Below are 12,491 nucleotides of genomic sequence, written 5' to 3'. Positions count from 1 at the left end.
CTTGCAAGCTCTGCTCTGAGAGCCAAAAACCAGCTGTGGACAGCACGCTAGATGGAGAAACTACAAAGCCTCTGAACAACAACAACCAGCCCAGAAAGATATCCTCAGAGATGCAATAGTGGTACATCTTGGTAGTAACCAACAACTGCCTAATTGGATCTGTGGCTTGATCAATATTAGGGAATTCATACCTGGTTCTATAAACCTAGCCAACTACCTGTGGCTGGTGAAGTCATGGATGCTAGAAGAGAGCCTGCTACAGCCACTTTCTTAAATCAGTATACTCTCTAGCTGCATTCTAAATATTTGTCCTTGTGTTTACAGGTTAAATGTAGCTTAGTCCTCATCAAAGAAGCTTCTTTTTACATCAGATGGAGACCATTACAGAAATCCACAAATGTTCAAAATGCAGATAACAACTGACTGTGGATTGCCCACCCCAGCTGACACATTTATAAGGCAATCCCTACACTAAAGACTCAGGAAACATGGAGTAAGAAGGGGCAGAAAGATTATAAGGGTCAGAGGATCAGGAAGTCTACTTCTAGATTATGTCTTCTATATATGACCAAAAAGCTATACCCAGGAAATCTGAGCCATATGGCTGACTATACAAGAACTGAAAAATGATATCACCAATGGACAAATACCAGTGTGAATGGGGGAACTTTCACAGGACTCCACCCCTAGCTGAAGAACAACAATCAGTTAAAGCTCTGAAGGAGGAAGAATCCATTTTCTCCAGGGGTGAGCTCCCTGGTAGGTTATTGATTCCAAGTGCCCAGTCCTAAACACATATGGGCAGCACTATGTATTCAGTAGGGTGTGTGTGTGTGTGTGTGTGTGTGTGTGTGTGTGTGTGTGTATTAAACTAATAGTTAAAGGAGAGGTCACAGGTTTGAGAGGGAGTGAGGCAGACAAGGGAGGAGTTGGAGTGGGAAGAGGAAGGGGTGGAAATGATATAAACACAGCTCTCATGTATGAAATTCTCAAAAAATTAAATTTTAATTAAAAAAAAAATCTAGGTGAAGGCCAGGTAGATGACTAGGGCCAGCTGCTGTCCTCCACAGTCCCAAGATGAACAACGCTTGAACATATCAGCAGAGCCATGACTACAGTCCCACAGAGTCTCAAGAACAATAACCTGCATGGCGCTTCACCACCAGGGCAGGGCCCTGGGACTGTCCCCTGGCTCTGCAGCCTTCACTTGATGGTGTAGGGTGAAGGACATCTCTTGTCATTTTGAGCTTGCCAAGAGGGAATCAGGGAGGAGGGGTGAGAAGAAATGGCTCAGTGGTTAAGAGCACATGGGTCAGATTCCCAGCACCCACATGGTGACTCACAACCATCTGTAATCACAGTTCCAGGAGATCTGACACTTTCTTCTGACCTTTGTGGGCACTAGGCATGTACATGTTGAACAGACACACATGCAGGCAAACACTCATATGCATACAATAATAAATAAATAAATAAATAAATAAATAAATAAATAAATAAATAAATAAATAAATAAACATGTACAGAGAGCCTTGGGTTCAATCCCTGGCATCACATACAATGGGTGTGGTGGTACATGCCTGTAAACCCAGCACTCTGGAGATAAAAGAAAAAGGATAAGAAGTTCCAGAAGTGCAAGATCATCCTTAGCTACATAGTGAACTAGGTGCTAGCCTAGGCTACAGGAGGCCCTATCCCCCCTCCCTCCCAAAATTAAGGAAAAGTAAACAAAAACCCAGGGAAAGGCAGGGAGGCAGGCAGGACAGCAGTGACCTCTGAACTGGGAGGGTCTGCAGATCAAGGTTTGTCCAGGAGCCAGGATACAATCTGCTTCCATTTATTTTTGTATGTGTGTGCATACTTTTGTGTGTGATGGTGCATGCCACAATGCCTATGGGGTTTGGAGGATATCTCAGGTGTTTGGCCTCCCCTTCCAGCCCATTTGAGATAGAGTCTGTTGTTCATTTTTGCATTCATGGAGCTAGTTGGCCTGGGAATTCACAGGGATTCTCCTGTTCTTTGCTTCACATCTTGGCTTTCTATGGGTTCTGAGGATTTGAACTGAGATCCTCACACTTGCAGAGCAAGCACTTTTGCCACTGAACACCCTCCCCAGCCCAATTTCTGCTTCTACTTGGATTGCTCCACAAGACAGAGAGGTGACTTGCCTCATTCAGGTGCGCTGAGCAGGCACCCAGGCAGTCGATACTCACAGCTCACTTCCCCCACACGGCGTGAAGGTCATAAGGCTTGTTTAGGAAGATAGAGCCCCAATGGATCCTGGTGGTAAACGTTCCCTGGCAGTGTGGAAGCAGAGAGAGGCCCTGAGTCCCGCAGACCTCCCTCAATCATGTGTGTGTGTGTGTGTGTACATACACACATATATATGTACACACACACACACACACACACACACATATATACATATATATATATATATATATATATATATGAAGTAACTCCAGGCATCCAGACCTGCCTGATAGACTGCTTCAACACTGTAGGTCTTAGCTCAGGAGTACCTTGTCCTTTTTGGGAATACTGGACTTGGTATGACCCTGAGGGCACACAGTTCCGGGACAGTGGGGTAGGACTGAGACTTTTCCAAGACCAGTGCATTTCCCTGCCCCTTCAATTCTCCCTCCATCCTCGGCCTCAGGGGAAGGATGGGACTGAGAGGCCCGCTGGAATCCTGAGAAGTATCGCTGAGCAAAAAGCCCAGGAACTGAACGAGAACTAGTCTGGCTAGATTAGGGAGGGACATTGGACATCGGGAATAGAGACCCAGACTTGGAGAGCTGGCTGTAAGATGCAGATGAGAGTGAGCTTGAGAAAGGAGGGGTTAGAGTTGGCTTGATTGTATCCCCTCAGGTTAGGGCAGCGGGTCCTGAGGCTCCTTGAAACCACAAAGGCATGGGGGGTGTGCATGAGGGACGGAATGGGAACAAGGTGTCTGGGGAACATGAGATTTCCCGAGACAAGTCTGAACCATTCATCAAGCCCTCCTCACACTGAGAGGAGGACAGGTGTGCACCAGCAGTTCATGGACACTCGAGTCCGGGAGGAGGAGCAGGGTGGGGCGGAGTGGGCGTGGATCTTTATTTGAGACACTCCCCAGCTCCGGAGCCACGCGCCAGGCGTACGCTTCCTCCTGGCCCGGCATAGGACCGCGCCAGCTGTCATTGGCCATACGGACGATCCCAGATTGGCCGAGACTCTGGCTCCCGCCTCCTCCGCCAGGGGGAGGGACGTGGGAGCGGGTTCGTGGCGCGTGTGCCCTGGGGGGTGCGCGTACGCGCGCGGGGAAGAGGGGGGCGGTCGCGCTCACCTACTTCTTGGCCACTGCAAAGGCTGGTGGTGTTCCTCACCCGGCCATGCATTCTAGGTGTGCAGAGACCTGGTAGTCATTGGGACTTGAGTGCTGAGCACCAGGGTGGATATGGATGCCTGGAGATTACACTCATACCCTTTGACAGCCCCTGGGGTTGTGGGATTTAAGGAGCACAGTCTGGGATTTGTACTCTAGGACTTGTCGAGGACTCACTAAGCACCTGCCCGGAGCATGGGGGCGCAGTAGCCTGAGAACTGCACCCCAGAGAGGTGGAGGTGGGGGCTCTCGGTGTCAGTTTTGCAGAATGTGTACGCCAGCGGGGGGAGGGTGAAGCGTGGCGGGAGGGCGAGGCGAAGGAAGGAGGGCGTGAGAAAGGAGGCGGCGGCAGGCGGAGGAGGGTTATCTATACATTTTAAAAGGAGCCGCCTGAGCCGCGCACAGGGAGACTAGGGGAGGTCTGACCGCACGCGTGGGACACGAGCGTACCAAGCTTCCTTACTCTTGGCCCTTGTACAACAAGGGGTCCTAGGGCTCCAGAAAGGCAGCGACTGGTGTCCTAGGAAATCCTGCAGCAGTGCCCTGCCTGAGACCGGTGGAGGTGAGACCGTTCGCTTCCCACCGAACCCGGTTCCTCGCGGGCACTTTTCCTGTGGCACCCAGAAACTCCTAGCAGGTGCCCGAGGGCTGAATGCGAGCTTGATGGATGGCGGCGCGCTGCCCCGACTCATGCCCGCCCTGCCTGGAGTCGCTGGAACCTGCACTACCCGGCGGAGACCCCCATCCACGGAACTGCTGCGCTGCAGCCGCCACAGCCACCAATCTGGAGCGACTGAAGCCGGGGGCGGCTCGGCGGCCATGGCACCCCGCAACAGAGCGTGAACGCAACCGTGTGAAGCTGGTCAACTTGGGCTTCCAGGCGCTGCAGCAGCACGTGCCGCACGGCGGCGCCAGCAAGAAGCTGAGTAAGGTGGAGACGCTGCGCTCCACGGTAGAATGTGTTGGCGCGCTGCAGCGGCGGCTTGTGGAGCACGAGGTGGTGCGCGCTGCGCTTGCCGAGGGGGCTCCTAACACCGGCCACTGGGCAATTGGCTGCCCGCGCGCCTCCTGCCGCCTCCCCCGCCACTGCGTCGCTGTCTTGCGCCTCTTCATCCCCGGATGGCAGGGGCAGCTTGGAGCCTGGTTCCCCGCGCTCCACCTACTCATCAGAGGACAGCGGCTGTGAGGGGGAGCTGAGTCCCATGCAGCGCGAGCTGCTCGACTTTTCCAGCTGGTTAGGGGGCTACTGAGTACCCAACCCCTCTAAGGTAAATTCCAGGGCGTCGGGAGGAGAGGCAGTAAAGGAGACACGTGGTGGGCGGGCCTGGCGCTTCGCGCCACTGGGACCCATTGCAGCCAAGGCTCGGCCGGGGCGATCACTAAGATTTCTCGCACGCTTCATTTTTCCTCAACCTTTTTCAAGCCTGAGCAAGACCAGCGTTTGTTTGTCCGGGATTGCAAAACTTCCTCTCTGGGTTCTGCTGAGGGTGGGGGAGGGGGAGGCTAAAGGAGGGGAGCGGCCTCAGGGCCGGGCCGGCGAAGTCCCAGTGCCGACAGAGCCCGGCCGAGTCTAGTGCTAGAGGCGGGGTGAGTTTGCATTGCAAATCGCGTCTTGGGCCGGGGTGCCGAATGAGTCGGCGGGAGCGGGCCCCTGAGTCACCGCGGGCCGGCTCTGAGCGTGCGCCCCGCCCCCATAGGCGCCTCCGAGCGGATCGAGGCACCCACGAACTGAGACTCCAAAACTAACCAAGCAAACGAAACTGCCTGCTGCGCTTTTGGAGGTGGGGCGCTGTCCGCACACATTAACGCATTCTGTCCTCTTCACAGCCGCATCCCTGTTGCCTCCTGGTGGACAGACCCGCTCTTCTTGCCCATGGAGCCTGGACCGGTGCTGTCTAGTGCAACTTGACCAAAAACCAATTGCTGACCTCACCTGGGCCTCCACCCCGCGGAATGAACCTTCCATCTCCCAGTCTGTGTGGCACAAGGACTTGGAGATTTCTCAGGAGAAAGGATTTTACAATGACAATCTATTTTTTACGAATTCACCTGAACTGCTGGAGGGACTCTACTGAAAATATGAAGACTTATTTTTGTACAAAGGATCCTTAGGCTTGGAGCACAATAAAGATTGTCTCTGCCCCTCACCCCCACTGTCTAGAACTTTCCAACCTGGCCAAAGTTTGGACCAGCCAGGCCCTGAGGGCAAGATGCCTGGCTGCACTGTTCCTCTTCTGAAGCCCAGCCTGGCGCTGATGTTTGGCCAGTGTGGGAAACCTGCTGTGTAAAGTGTACTATTCTATAAAAGTTTTTTTCATTGGTGTGGGTACCGTCTCCTCCCTGTTTCCTAGGTGAGGGCTAGGCCTGTGTGGATAGTCGTGCTTGAGACCTCTCGTGCCCCACATTGCACGGGCTCATGCATAGGTGTGAGTGCCTACTCTTGCCATCTCCCCACAGAGGGCAAAGCAATTCAGACACCTTGGAGGACAAGGGCTTTCATGCAGGTGTCTGTGAGCCAGTGTCTGCCCTGCAGGGCTGTGTGAGAGGGGCAAATGCAGGGTGCTAGGCTGAAAGTAGTTTGAGGTGTGTGAACCATTGACTTCTCATCTCTGGACTGTGGGCATCTCTAGGCCCAGGCCTCTCTCTTCCTTACCAGCTGGGTGGCCCTTGGCAAATTGCCTAGTTTGTAAATGGTACCGAGTCTAAACCTATCTTCCAGGTTTTAGGGGAGGGGTTGGAAAACCTGTGCATGAGCCGGCAGCCAGCATGTGCTAGGCTCCTGTGCTGGCTGCTAGGGCTAGTGGCCACAGTCGGGCCCTGCAGATAGCTCTCTACTGCAATGGCAAGATTCTGTAGTGAGCAAGGAAGGCCTGGAAGCTTCCCAAGGACTCCCCACCCACGTTCCCTAGCCCAGGGAAGCAGGCTGTGATTGCTAAAATATTACCCAGCTCCACCTTTGACCCTGAACCTCTGTAGCTTTGAAGTCTCCGCGTGTCCAAAGCTCCCTTTTATTGCAGGGGTTTGGGAGGGGCTGAGGGGATCCCAGGTGGTTTTAGGGTGCTTCAAGCATCCCTTTCTTCAGGAGGGCGTGGTTGGAGCACAACCGTTGGAGCTGTGGGAAGCGGGAAGGGCTGTGCCATGGAGCAGATGTCTTCCATGTACCTTTGGTGGCCCTACAGAAGGCTGTATACAAGGTCATCTGTGTCAGTACGATGGCAGGATCCCTTCTTCCCCCACAGGACCCAGAACCCTAAAGCCAGTGCCAAAGTTGAATCTAACTTGGGTCAAAGTTTTTCAGCTGCTTTGATTAGGATCAGGCTCAGCTGGGGTCAGCCCAGCTACGGCTTGGGGCTGCAGGACGGAGTGGACCTGCCTTGGAGGACAACATAGAGCATATTATGGCCACTGAGGGAAAGCCACCCTTTTCCCAGGAGCCCATGGCCCGCTAGTGTCTTCACTGAGCCAGGGGACCAGAAGTGTCTCCTGGTTTCCTTCCGGTATCTCAAAGTGGTTTATGGGAAGGTGGGGGGGAGTGGGGGGGGGAGTTTGCTGGAATCGTGAGCCTCCCTGTGTACAACAAATCCTCAGTGATGTCAATAGTGTGCACCTGTTGCATCATGGGATATCCGAAGTCTTCATTAAGCAACTTTATTGGCTCATACCTGTAGTCTGGACACGTAGGAGGCTGGGACAGGAGGATGGTTGTGAGTTTCAGGCCAGTCTGAGCTTAGGGGGGGGGGGGTGGGGGTGGAGGAGGCAGGACAGATGTCTCAGTAGGTGAAAGAGCCTGCTGTGTAAGCATGAGGACCTGAGTTTAGATCCTCAGAAGCGGGACTTCCAGCACATCTGTGATTGCAGTGCTCCTATGGGAAGACGGGAGGTGGAGGCAGGGGAATCTCTGGAAGTGCATAGGCCAGCCAGGCTGGTACACACAGCAGAAAAACAAGAGACCCCTGTATAAGGTGGAAGGTGAGGACCAACACCTGATGATGTCCTCTGACCTTCGTGCATGAAAAGTCTCATACACAACACAGGCGCAAAGGAACTTTTCTGCTTCATGAACTGAGAGTGTATTTGGTGGGTCAGATAGAAACTCCAACCTCAGGGACCTTGCCTTCTCCTGGAGACAAGCCTATTGGCAAGAGGCATGGACCAGACATGGGCAGTCAGGTGAAAGTTTTGCTTAAGCCTACAACCAGGTTATGGCTTAAAGAAAGAAGATACTGCTGCCCCACCCTGCCTCCTGCCTCCACACACTTTTGAAGCACCTCCGGATTGTATGATTTCCATGCCTGAGAAAACCCCAATGCCTTTTATCACCCACCAGTGATGTAAGTGCAGCTTGCCAGACAGTGACACCATTCTCTCTCCGATCTGTAGAACCAGGGTCCATCCCATGTCCATACATCTGTCCCAGGTATCATGGTTGGAATCCCTCACCCTGTGTTGCTTGCAGATGGTAGCCTGAGGGACAAGAGTGGAGCTCTTTGGCAGTGCACTGTCCCGTGCCTGTAACCTGCCTCAAGACATGAGGTGTGGCACCGTATAATTCATTATCCAAACTTATCCCGACAGGGCCACTGTGAAGTGTAGAAGCAGCCAGACAACAGGTGAGTCACCTGGGCTGCTCCTCTGGTCAGAAAGTCCCTTGAGCTGTCAATTACGGAACACCAATCCCCACTGATTAAGTGCCACAGAACTTGATCATAGAAGGGAACTGGGATTCTGACCCTGAACTTCCATTCTTCCCTGAATAGTCAGGAGTGGTGGCCCTGCAGCTGGCCTGGGGAGGGCACCTCCAACATTTGGTATTCTGGATGAACAAGCTTAGGCAGAGTATAGATGAAATTCTAAACAGTCTTAGTAAATAAGAAACACAGAGCCAAATACAGGGGTAATAGCTGAAGAGATCAGAGAATTAGTGAAGAGCCACTGACTGCCCTTTAGCTTACCACCCAGCTGCAGTTTCCCACACAAGAGCTCTTCACTAATTCTCTGATCTCTTCGGCTATTACCCCTGTATTTGGCTCTGTGTTTCTTATTTATTAAGACTGTTTACAATTTCGTCTATAGCAGAGTCTCTCCTGGACAGGGCCCCTGGCTTGCCCTAGGCTCTGCTGGAGTGGGGGTGGGGAGCAGCAGAGCTCTGCTGCAAGCAGAGACGCCCATTCCAGGCAGAAGGAGATCTGGATCAGTTTGGGGAGTGGGGGCAGGGATAGACTCTCAGTGCTCTCAACCATGGGATTTGGTGGAGTAGTGCCTTAGAATGGTTACCATCCACAGAGTCAGGCTCAGGGTCATGCTCACCTTGGCAGGGGTGAGTGAGGAGGTGGAGGGCAATCCAATGACCTGGGATCCAGGGAGCTTTGGGAACCCTCTTGTGCTTGTGATCAATACATGTTCTTGTCTCTTAATCACTGACACCCCCAGGGAGCACCAGTGTCCTATGGACTCTGACTCAAAAATCACTTTGTCCCAAATGTTTCTCTCCACATTGTGTATGTGGTGGGGTGTAGTCACTGACACACACAGACCCCAAAATGGGTCAGGGACGTTGCCGAGGTCAGATATCCTATGAACTCAGGTCTCCAGCCACACATCCGGGGAATCTTCACTGGCGCCAGTCTCTGGTGGATGCCTTCTTCCAGACAGCTAATGTATCCCTTGTATAGTAGTGTCTAGGGGATGTGCACTGGGCCCCAGGCTGCTGTCTGGGGTTGTCTGTTTTTCTCACTTTCTCAGAATCATCTATACAGTACTGCCCTCATGGGGCAGCCACCTGGCCTGTGAAGCCCCGGGGTTCAGGTGAGCTCTATAGACCAGTCTGTCAGCCAAGGCCATGTTGCACAAGGTTCTTTTCATTCCAGGGCAGCACCATTGAAGGCACCACACTCCCCAGGATACTGTCTTCCCAAGGAAGTCAAGGCAGTCCTGGGAACCCAGCTGTGACGACCTTTGGAGACCCAGAACCCTGAACTCCACAAGAACCCAGGGACAAACAAACCCTCATGCTGCACGATGCAGTATGTTCAGGGCAGGCTGAGGAATGCCTAGGGCACAGAGACAAACAAGTGGAGTTTCAGGAGGCTCCTGCCCTCCATCTTTCTTTGCTGTTTGAGCAGCCTTCTTCTGCCTGCCACGTGTCTCCACCATGATATGTGCACCGCCCCCCCCCCCCAAAAAAAAAAGACAGAGCCAAGGGACTGCACTGAAATCTTTGAAACTGCAAGCTGAAATAAATCTTTTCTGCTTAGGGACTGATCACCTCAAGCACTTTATTGTAGTGACAGGAAGTTGACTGAGACACACACACTCCTTCCCCTGAAAGGTCAAAGGAGTAAGGAGTGAAATGCAAAGCTTCTCTTTCTTCAGTGCTTTGTGTCACTTGTGACACTTTGTATCACTTTGTGTCATGATCACTAATTTAATGCCATTGTAAGGAAAGGAACAGTTTAAACTGCAGTTGGCCTCCTGTATTTAAGGGCTTTTCAACCGTGGTCTGAAAATGTTTGTATGTGCATGCAGTGCTCAAGCATAGTACACGTGCATGTGTGTGTGTGCATGTGTGGAAGCCAGAGGCTGATGTTGGTTCTCTTCTTCAATTACTCTACACTGTAGTTTTTGAGACAGGGTCTCTCACTGGGCCTGAAGCTCACTTTGAAGCTATATTGGCTGCCTGGAAAGCACCAGGGGTCTTCCTATCTATGCCTCTCCAGTGCTGGCATTATAGGCAAATACCACCTTGCCTGGCTTTTTATATGGTTGCAGGGGGTCAAACTCATGTTTTCACGCTTGTGCAGTACTTTAATGTTTGAGCCATCTCTCCAACCCACCGAAAATATTTTGAGATGCTGGGGGTGGTAACACACACCTTTAATCCCAGCACTCAGGAAGCAGAGGCAGGAAGATCTCTGAGTTCCCGGCAAGCCTGGTCTACAGAGCAAGCTCCAGGAATACACGGAAAAACCCTGTCTCTAAAAAACAAAAAAACAACAAGTTTTGAGAAACAATTTTACCCGTGGTAAACATGTGGGGACTTTTCTCTTGTCAATAAAACATTAACCCATCACATATCGTGTTCTGTAGTGGTTGTTGTCAGTCAAGGAAGTAAGATTAACACACACGAGAGATGTGTAGGTTCTGTATACTACAGGGGTCTATAGAGGAGGCTTGAGCACCCCTTTTTTGGTATCTCAGGGGTGGTAGTTTCCAAAATCAGTCTTCCTCAAGTATACAAGACTGCCTTGAATAAACAGCATAAATGTTGCCATCCATCTTTTTGTCATGCAATGCCAGTCAGGCATGCACATGCAAGAACATTTAGCTGAAACTCTGACAGGTCATAGTTCCTGGTATCCCAGAGATGCTACATGGTCAAAGTTCAATGGTTTGTGTAGTGTGTCAGTACTCTTGCTTACTGATGGGAAAGAAGTACAGGACAGGTATGGTGGTGACACATGCCTCTAAACCCAGCACTCCGGAGGCAGAGGCAGGAGCACCTCTGCAAGTTCAAGGCCAGTCTGATCTACATAGCAAGTTCCAGGCCAACCAAAGCTGTACAGTAAGACCTTGTCTCAAACAACAGCCACAACAAAAAGGGACTGAGGTTGGCCCTACTCTTCCATCAGCATATTCAGCATAAGTGGTTTTCTGATGCAGGGAAGTCTCCCGCTAAGACAGGCATTGTCTCCTGTCCCTTAGTCCTTCATGCTTACATTCTCTCCTTCCTGCCTTTGAAGCCGAATCCTGGTTTGAATGGGAAATGTGGCCCCTGGGCACCTAGCTTGCTCAGCTGTAGGTGTACCTGGGAGACTTTGGACTTGACAGAGGGGTGGGGGGATGGCAAGGCTGAACATGAACAGGGTACAATGTCTCCTTAACTCACAAGCTTACTCCAGAGTCTCCTGACCTTCACCCACCCACTCCTGTTCAAAGAGAAGAATACCAAGACACTATGGGACGTGGAGACACTGTAGGACCTATGGGGCTACAGAGGTCTCACCCTCAAGCCACCTCCAAAACTGCTGTGTGAAGAGGCCCCACATATCACTTGCTGCCTGCCCCTCTTGAGATCAGAGCTCCTTGCAGATGGTGGAAAGGCTGTGCCAGGGAATGCTTCTGTCAACAGGGCCCTGTTGCTCTTACACCTTCCCTTCTCCTGAGACTGGTGACCTTCAGAGACCTAGGGACCATAGCAGCACATCTGCATCCAGAGGCAACTGGTCTGATTGTAGGGTGAGGCTGAAGAGACCTGACCTAGGGTCGTCTAGGGAAGTTCCTGGAGGCTTCACAGCACAGTTAGGCCCTTGGGTGGGTGCATGCCCTCAGTTCTCTGTTCTCCAGCCTGGTCTGGTGAGTGGCTTCTCAAACTCAGTCTGAATGATTGGTCTGGGTCATCTTTGAGCTCTGAAGGCTGGGAACTGGCTCAAGTCTGTTTTAGAGCCCAGAGAAGATAAGAGGGAGCCAGAAGCTGGTTGTGTGTGGGGGACGTCTAAGTTGTGAGGACGGATGGCTATGGAGGGTGGAGGCTGCTCCAGGGAAAAGACACAGTACGATGACATGGGGATCTCCAGTCTCCCCAGGGGGATGCATCCTCCTGGCCTCTTTGAGGGGTCTTTCCCTACCCAATGCCCACAGGTACCCTAGGATTAGAAGGACTCCAAGTGAGCAAGAGTGGGGGCCGCACTTCCCTTGTGCCTGCCTGAGGTAAGGACACCATGTTTGCTGTTTTCTGCTCACATGGAGGGACTGGTTTGCCAATTAGAGAAGGCCCAGGCCCAGGCCCAGCTCAGGCCGCTAGACATTCCAAGCCTTCCAACCTGGGCTTGGAGAAAACAGGCAGAGGCCTAGGGCTCTGGAAGGACTCCCTGAAAGGCTGACTGGAGGGTGGCACCTCTGCTTTGACCACCAGGTCCTGCTTCATTCCAGAACTTCTTGTTGGTGGGCCTAAAGGAAGGAGGAGTAGAAAAGAGATGGGCTGAAAGCAGGTATGGCCCACTCAGGGTTGGTTCCTGTTCCCTGCCACCAGAACCCACAGGCTCCTGCCCTACCACTCTGGCCCTTTCCCTCCCTGGCTCCTGGTTGGGTTTAGTGGAGTGAGGTGATTGGCCAGAGGCCTGAAGAC

At 52.3% G+C, this 12,491-nt stretch overlaps 1 protein-coding gene and 1 long non-coding RNA gene across 2 annotated transcripts in view; both read left to right on the top strand.

The window, feature by feature from the left end:
- Window positions 1–5,844, top strand: part of LOC118570036 — a 94,390-nt gene extending 88,546 nt beyond the window's left edge. Inside the window, exon 6 of the long non-coding RNA XR_004943114.1 lies at window positions 5,195–5,844. This is a non-coding gene — a long non-coding RNA (uncharacterized LOC118570036). The remainder of the gene's footprint in view (window positions 1–5,194) is intronic.
- On the top strand, window positions 4,031–4,837 carry Ascl2 (achaete-scute family bHLH transcription factor 2). Its single transcript, XM_036168389.1, is given in 3 exon segments — window positions 4,031–4,201; window positions 4,203–4,385; window positions 4,387–4,837. Coding segments are annotated over 3 exon segments (585 nt in total). The 3' UTR covers window positions 4,618–4,837.
- Window positions 5,845–12,491: the final 6,647 nt, after the last annotated feature.

The sequence above is a fragment of the Onychomys torridus genome, chromosome 1 (assembly GCF_903995425.1).
Source record: "Onychomys torridus chromosome 1, mOncTor1.1, whole genome shotgun sequence".
Taxonomy (NCBI): Eukaryota; Metazoa; Chordata; class Mammalia; order Rodentia; family Cricetidae; genus Onychomys; species Onychomys torridus.
The sequence above is the reverse complement of the archived record's forward strand: the minus strand, read 5'-3'. Positions and strand labels throughout refer to the sequence as shown.